The sequence below is a fragment of the Pan paniscus genome, chromosome 22 (genome assembly GCF_029289425.2).
Source record: "Pan paniscus chromosome 22, NHGRI_mPanPan1-v2.0_pri, whole genome shotgun sequence".
NCBI lineage: Eukaryota > Metazoa > Chordata > Mammalia > Primates > Hominidae > Pan > Pan paniscus.
The window spans coordinates 15332407-15340698 of record NC_073271.2 but is presented as its reverse complement, the minus strand read 5'-3'; the positions used below and the strand labels follow the sequence as shown (position 1 = coordinate 15340698).

The 8292-nt window shown below is 34.7% G+C and overlaps 1 protein-coding gene across 1 annotated transcript; it reads right to left on the bottom strand.

Moving 5' to 3' along the window:
• Positions 1 to 4649: 4649 nt before the first annotated feature.
• Positions 4650 to 5364, bottom strand: LOC100973301 (peptidyl-prolyl cis-trans isomerase A-like). The gene has a single exon (XM_034947975.3). The coding sequence runs from the start codon at positions 5326 to 5328 to the stop codon at positions 4831 to 4833; it is 498 nt and encodes a 165-aa protein (XP_034803866.2). The 5' UTR covers positions 5329 to 5364; the 3' UTR covers positions 4650 to 4830.
• Between the last annotated feature and the right edge of the window lie 2928 nt (positions 5365 to 8292).

The following is an 8292-nucleotide window of genomic DNA, read 5'->3' as shown; positions in this document are numbered from 1 at the left end:
GACTACAGAATCCAATAAATGGTTATGGCTTTCAGTGTGTGGAGATCTTATCCAGACATCTTCTCAAAGTCATAGGATCTGGGTGAGATCATATCTATTCTGTTGTATTGGAATTTTATCTTGACACTATGGTTTCAAGTCAGTTTATCTTATTTATCTTTATTTTTTAAGGATCATTTTTCCATATTGTTAAGAATAGACTGAAAGAGGTGAAGGGAAACAAATGAAGACTTTTTTGAAGGTTATTGAAGTCTTCCAGGTAAGAAATGCTACCTGAATAGAGTAAGAGTTGGTCCAGTTTGGAATGTATTCTGAAGGAAGAGCCAAGGTTTAATTCCTGGGGAATGTGATGTGGCATATGGCAGGAAAAGAAGACTGAGGCATTCTCTCTGAGATGCCTACTAATCATCAAAGCACGGATATTGAACTGGCACACGTGGGGCTGGAATTCAGAAGGGAGACATACTGGATGTATATATTTGGGAATTGTTGGCAGATATTGTATGTAAAGCTGTAAAACTGGATGGGATCATTAAGTGTATGAGGCTACCTAGAAGAGAGAAAGCACAAAGGCGGAATCCTAACCCTAACCTTAATGCTAGCCCTACCGCTAACTACTGAATGTTTAGAGATTGGAGGAAGGGGGTGAACCAGTAAGAGAGAGCTAAAGGAGTAACAGCAAGGCAGCAGGGAAGCTGAGAGAGCATGTTGGAGTCTTGCAAGCCAAGCGAAGGAAATTCATTCAAGCAGGGTGGAGTGAGTGCTGCTGAATGTATATTGATGTGGAACTGAGAAGGGAAAGGAAGAGCTAATTTAGTAAAATGAAGGTGTAGCAGTTACCATGTACTGGTGGAGGTGAGAGCAAGTTGAACAGATTCAAGAGAGAATGAAATAATTGAAGAGAATGCGTATTTTACAAGAAGTTTTGCTGCTAAGGGGAGCAAACAAGAAATGCATGGTGAGAAAAGCAAGGTAAGAGAAAAGACTTTTTTAAGACGGAAAAATAACCAACCTTACATTGCATGCTATTGGAATTGATCATTGTAAAGTAAAATAAGTTGTGATACAGTAGAAAGTAGAAAAAAGTTCTAGAATGCCAAAAATAATATTACAGGAAATTTTCAACTATTTAACAGATGCAGTTATTTTGTTTTCTTTTTTAAGACTCTTAACCTGGGTTAAAATAAATTTTAAAAGACTATTTTTTTCTCTTAAATAATGTACTTCAAATTGTTCCAACCATGTTCTTCACAAGCTAATGTCTCCTTTTTATTTAGTTTGTTCCTTTGTAAACAAAGCTATTTAGAGCTTTTTCAACCTTTTCATATCCTCATCAAAGTGTCTCTTTTGACTCTCCTATACAAAGACTCTGTGGCAGTGCTATTACTGTGATATAAACTTTAATTCTATCTATTGACATATTTGAGCCTACTAACAAAAGAAAAGAATAGGTAAAATAAATTGTGGAAACATACTTTTCATTGGGATGAAGGGTACATTAATATACTTTCCCCAAACTCCTCACCTGTTTTAGATGCTGGTTTTAAATTGTGGTTTGAATTAAAAAGTGCCCACTAACTTTTAAGTAAATAAAAGCTAATAAAAAGTCCTGCTAATTTTAATTTATTTCAAAGAAAATAATACAAGTTATTTTGTAGATAAAAGCCGTTAATATTTCTTTAAAATGGATTTCAATGTTTTACATTTTTACTCTCTAATATAATAACAAATATCTTTAATGCACTTTGTATACTATTGACTACCTCTGTGGAAAAAAGCAAAGATGTTTACACATATTTTCTCTAAAATTCTATAAACTTAGCTTATACAAAAAGTATTCATTTGGTTCTTTTTTTTTTTTTTTTTGAGACGGAATCTCCGTGTGTCACCCAGGCTGGAGTGCAGTGGCACCATCTCGGCTCACTGCAACCTCTACCTCCCGGGTTCAAGCAATTCTCCTGCCTCAGCCTCCCAAGTAGCTGAGACTACAGGCATGTGCCACCATGCCATTTGGTTCTTATTAGATGCGAGTGATTGAGCTATGTGCAAGAGATACCAGGTGGTTTCACGATTTGAAACCATTGTGTTTTGTAAAGTGTTATGTGACAAGAATAGAAATAAATAGTTTTTCCCACAAATGGCATATTCTTTTGATTATTAATTTAAAATTTTATTTTTTTAATAGCTGAGGGAACAATAATGCTAATGTCCTCATGAAGAGGGCAGAAGTAGAAGAAAGATAAAGTAAACCAGATTAGAGAAATATTATCAAATTGTTTGGAAATAGTCTTTTCTAAGTAGAGGTTCAAGTTCTCTTGGAAAGTTAGTGGATGTCAATATTCGTATACCAATGTTGCTAACAAAGTATTATCTACTTCTTGAGAAAACCTGGGGAAAATATACCCCATATACATTTATAAGAATGTTATATGATTTAAACAATAAAGTTGTATCTTTAAATTAAGGTAATAATAACTTAGGCCTTAAGTTGTTGTAAGGCTATAACTACTATGAATAAGGACAAATTTTTAATCGTTAGATACCAGGGCAAAAGATAAGTGGAACAATATTTCTGCCTTCAAACTTATGAATCATAAATTAATGAATAGATTCAAAGTAAAAAGAAGAAGCTTATTAAATAATGAATAATGGGAAAACTTAAGAGGCCATATAAAATGGCTGTACGTTTTTGGAAGGTGTGTAATGGAAAAAAGTTGAATACTTCAAAAAAATAGCTTGTGAATGATTTTACAAAAAAAAGTAATATCCAAAGTGCTATATAATTTACAATAATTAACAGATTATTTGGTCTAAAAACTTGATGCTATATAAAAAATCAAAGCATAAATTAAACATGCAATGTTGTTTATCAGGTTTAATGCTGATGAAAATTAATTTAACTCACACATTTATTTTTTAAATTAATTTTGAGAAGTTTTGTGATTGAAATAAATTACTTAGTTTTTCCGCTAAATTTTGTATGGTTCTATAAGATTGAGAATTTTCAAAGCAAAATTAAGTAGACCAAATAGGAAATGCAGTCTCATAAATTATTTTTCTTATCAATAATTCATTGGTCTCTGTACCATTGCTCATTATTAGTTGTTACTGGAGAAATTATTAATTACTTTCATAAAATTATGGAAACAGAAAATATATGAAAATGTGCTTATGCTTATACATGCCCAGTGAATGACCCAGTTTTATAACATTGGTTTCCGTCTCTGAACATTTATTTTTATACAATCTCTTTGCCAGATGTCATTGGCATATGCTAAATATTTTAGTAATTCATTCAAAGAATACTGCAAAATCAAAACTGTTGACCTATTTGGTCTTTAAAAGTAGGAGCTACATTTTGTCGAATATAATTTGAAATAAATTATAAAATTGAGCATTTTTAAATAACGTAAAGAAAACACAGAGAGAAATCTGGAAAGATTTTCCGTCTTGAATGAAAACAGCACTTTAAAAATGTTACAGCAATTTGGTGGAGGTCTTCTGCTTAAGGATAATATTAAGGCGAATAATAGACAATTAACATTTCTTTCACTAATTAGTAAAATGTTTCTAAATGGAAATTCACTTTTGTTTAAGAGACAGGCTCTGGCTCTCTTGCCCAGGCTGGAGTGCAGTAGCATGATCATAGCTCAATATAATCTCAAACTCCTGGGATCAAACAATTCTTCCACCTCAGCCTCTCAAGGAAAGTTATATTCTTCCACACACAAAAGAAAAATTAGCAAAATGAAGCAAGTGAAATAAAACCAAAAATGAAGAAACAGATGTGTAAGCAAATTGTAAATATTTTATGTTACCTGGAGTTCTCCAGAGAAACAGAATCAATGGGATATGTATGTATACATATATATATATATATATACACACACATATAAATATATATATATAGAAACGTATCTTAAGGAAATGGTTCATGCAGTTGTGGAGGTTGGCAAGTCTAAAATCTGCAGGATAGGCTGACAGGCTGGAGTTTCTGGGAAGAGCCCATGTTACCATTCACATCTGAAAGCTGTCTCCTGGCAGAACTACTTCTTGTTCAACGTGGGTTAGCCTTGTTTTCTATGCAGGCCTTCAATTGATTGGGTGAGGCCCCACATGCATTATGGAGGGCAATCTTCTTTACTCAAAGTCTACCAACTTAAATGCTAATCTCATCAAAAACATCCGCGCAAAATATCCAGAATAATATCTGATCGCATATCTACACACCGTGATCCAGCCAAGTTGACATGTAAAATTAACCATCACATATGTGATATGAAGGTAATTCTAGAAATTAGATTTTAGCAAATAATGTTAAGGTCAGCTTTGTATGTGATAATTAACTATTACTTTAAAACAGAATTCACAATAGTAATTTATGGGGGGAAATCACAGAGAATTCTGAGGTTAAATCAAAACCTTATTGGTGAATTATATTCCTTTTTTAAAAAAAATCTTTATGTGGGCTACAGCCTTCTGATGAAGAAAATCTAACAAAATGTATTGGAGACTCAAATCTCATTAATTATGGGGCCTTAAAATTGCCCAACAAGTCCTTCTCTTAGTCTACTTGGTATGCTCTCTTTTCAGCAACATTTTCAAAGTAATTGCTTCTTTTTTTTTGTTATTTAGTTTTTATTTCATAATCATAAACTTAACTCTGCAATCCAGCTAGGCATGGGAGGGAACAAGGAAAACATGGAACCCAAAGGGAACTGCAGCGAGAGCACAAAGATTCTAGGATACTGCGAGCAAATGGGGTGGAGGGGTGCTCTCCTGAGCTACAGAGGGAATGATCTGGTGGTTAAGATAAAACACAAGTCAAACTCATTCGAGTTGCCCACAGTCAGCAATGGTGATCTTCTTGCTGGTCCTGCCATTCCTGGACCCAAAGCGCTCCATGGCCTCCACAATATTCATGCCTTCTTTCACTTTGCCAAACACCACATGCTTGCCATCCAACCACTCAGTCTTGGCAGTGCAGATGAAAAACTGGGAACCATTTGTGTTGGGTCCAGCATTTGCCATGGACAAGATGCCAGGACCTGTATGCTTTAGGATGAAGTTCTCATCTTCAAATTTCTCCCCATAGATGGACTTGCCACCAGTGCCATTATGGCATGTGAAGTCACCACCCTGACACATAAACCCTGGAATAATTCTGTGAAAGCAGGAACCCTTATAACCAAATCCTTTCTCTCCAGTGCTCAGAGCACGAAAATTTTCTGCTGTCTTTGGGACCTTGTCTGCAAACAGCTCAAAGGAGACGCGGCCCAAGGGCTCGCCGTCGACGGCAATGTCGAAGAACATGGTGGGGTTGACCATGGCTAATAGTACACGGTTTTCCTCGGCGGCGGCGTCGTCTGCAAAGCCAAGTAATTGCTTCTTAAGACGCCATCCTACCAGCATACCTTCAGTCTTGCCTTCTAGTCACAGAGAAAATTACTGCCATCAAATAAAAATCCCTTGATTTTTTTTATGTGGATCTAAACTGGACCTAATATACACCCTTCTGATACTGCTTTTTTATTTCTTGTAACAATGAGAAGAATTCTCTCCTTCTGTCAGAAGCTAAGTTCCACAGGTGCCTCCTGGGCAGCATTGCCTTTTACCTTTGCAAAAGATCTCATAATACAATTCGATTACTTTTCCTGAATTGTTCGCTTCATACTGTTTTCTTTCCATCTATACTGAAATATGTTTATGGTTCTCACATACTTACACATATAACCTACCTTGGATATACATCTTATAGCCATGGCCGTATCATTTTTTGCCCAATTGTATCTTCAAAATACTTGAAAAAAAATGTACAATTATTTCCTTCACTTTCTCCCCTCCATCTTATTTCTCTATAGTCAGCTTTCCAGCTTCCTATTGGACATATTCAGTGATCTATTCTGCAGACATCTAAAAGCCAGCTGTACTGGATTGAATAAATGAAGTAACTTTGCTGCAAAATTCATTAATCCTTCTCTCACGTTCCCTAACTCCAATCAAAGCATCACCCGTTACCAGAGTTAATATCCCAGCGTCAACCTGAAGTGTTTCTTTTTTCTTATCCTTAAATCCATTTGGCTGCTACACCTGATTGATTCCTCCTGTTAATTATGTCTATCTCAATCCTCACTGTCACCACCCTCATGCATCACGTCTTGCCTGGACTATTGAATAACTTCCTAACTAACCTCACCATCTAATGGAGATTAATTTGTTATGGGAAAAAATTGAACAGTATTCTCTTCAAATCCTTTCTTCCCAATACTGTTCTAAGAGATTCTTTAGATGCAGAAAAAAGTTCATGCAATGAAATTATCTATTCTGAGACCCTCAGACCTTCATTCTTATTTATAAAGGAAACAATTTAAAATCACTATAGGGTCTTATCTAGTGGTCCTTGAAATAGCAGAAGATATTTACAAGTCTTTCTGTGCATGATAAGTTATGCCTCCAATTATCTGCTTCTCTACATTAGAAATGGAGTCAGTGGAAGAAAGCTTAAATATTTGCCAAGGTCAGTTTCAGACTAAGCAGTTCCAGAACTGACCAGTAGTTCCAGACTAGCAGATGGTGAAATTTCTGGTTTCTAATTTTGAATTCATTCTTCATTGTTCATGTTTGCCTATAAAACCATTTTGTTCTTAATATTTGTAAATGGCCACCCCGAGTGCCTCTTTGGTGATTTATTATAAAACATTTAGAAAATCTGGAACTTTGTATTGTGAATGCTTGTGGCCTATTTCATACGTGGTTGGCAAAAGTGGTCCAATTTTACAATATTTGCCTAATGTGTTGGCAATATTATTCAGTTTTAATTCATCTTTTAGTAAGTAATAATGAATATCACCACGGGGCAAAATACTAAATGCATTGAGTGCAGATCTAAAGTAAATCTCACACACACACACACACGCATACACAATACAATTATATATGGTTCAAATAGCCTTTTATCGTCTCATCCACCTGCAGATTATTTCTGTCTCATCTTATCATCCTTAGCCTGGGGATTTCCCTATCATGTAAATCTATTTGCAGTTCCAGAAGTATCCACAGCTCTATTTTCCCTTCAGGCTTTTGTTTATGCTGTTTCTTCTGCCTTGAACACTGCCTTTTCTTCATGTGATTACGCTTCCATCAAGTCTCTGCCTAAATACAATTTCTCTTCGGCAACAGAAGTTAAATGTTATTCCTTTGTTCCCATAGTTTCTATATATTGGCTATCACTATGATGGTTGCACCTGATTTTAATGTCTTATTTGCTGGCAGTTCCATTTTACAGCAAGTGCCTTTAGAACAGTACCTTTGTCTTTTTTCTTCATCATACTTATGATATCCAGTACCTAGCACAGTGCCTGACACTGAACAACACCTCTTGAATAACTGCACACTATTTTTATAATGGGAAGTATGAGAGGGAAGAGGTCAATGGTAAACTAACCAGTAGAATATGAATTACTGTATATTATCATATTTTTTATCTAACAGAGAATATATTTTATTTTATTTGATATTCGTGATAAATCTAATCCATTAATATATTTCCATTCTTGTTGGTACATTCTTTTTCCCCTTTGTCAAGGATCCAATAAGGTCAGTTCATTTAAAATTCAATTTATGAGGTTCCTAATCTCCGTATGTTCAGTTATGCAGTGAAATATGATTTGTTTGTGTTGCATAGACATCCTCATAGATTTATCTTCCTAAGAAGATACCCAAACAACAGATTTTAGCGTTTTAATATTAGTGTAGTAAGTTAGATAATGCAATTTTAAAAATTAAGATATTTTACTGTGTATTCTGCACCTCTAAATATAATGCTCTTGTACCTGACAGTTTGTATAAGAGAAAAGAAAAATAAATATAAATGTTTTCCAGCAAATATATATCTTTGTGCCTGTATACCTTATTCAGGAAATGGCCTAGATTTTCTGATGTTTTAATTCACTATAAAACAAAAATAGTGTAAAGGACTTGTTGCTATGAATATTAACATGCAAGTTAAGCTGCTAACTCTCTTAGAGCAGTAGTCAGATAATATCTTGTAGAGTGCATTAAAAGGAACCCCATGATCCTTTAGTGAACTATGAAATGGCAATGAAAATTTGCCACCAAATTTGAAACTAATTGGAAGATAACGTAACTCTTCAAATACTCATTGAGCATCTTCCTTGTATAATTACTTGAGATTGAAAAACACAGGTTTGAGGAAAAGTCTAATACCCATAGTTACTTACACCTACATAAGAAATGTTGATTATTTGCTCCCTAAGCAATTGCACAGATTGT

What these genes read in the sequence shown, in the direction of transcription:
- LOC100973301 (XM_034947975.3), bottom strand. Translation starts at nt 5,328, where the DNA reads ATGGTCAACCCCACCATGTTCTTCGACATTGCCGTCGACGGCGAGCCC.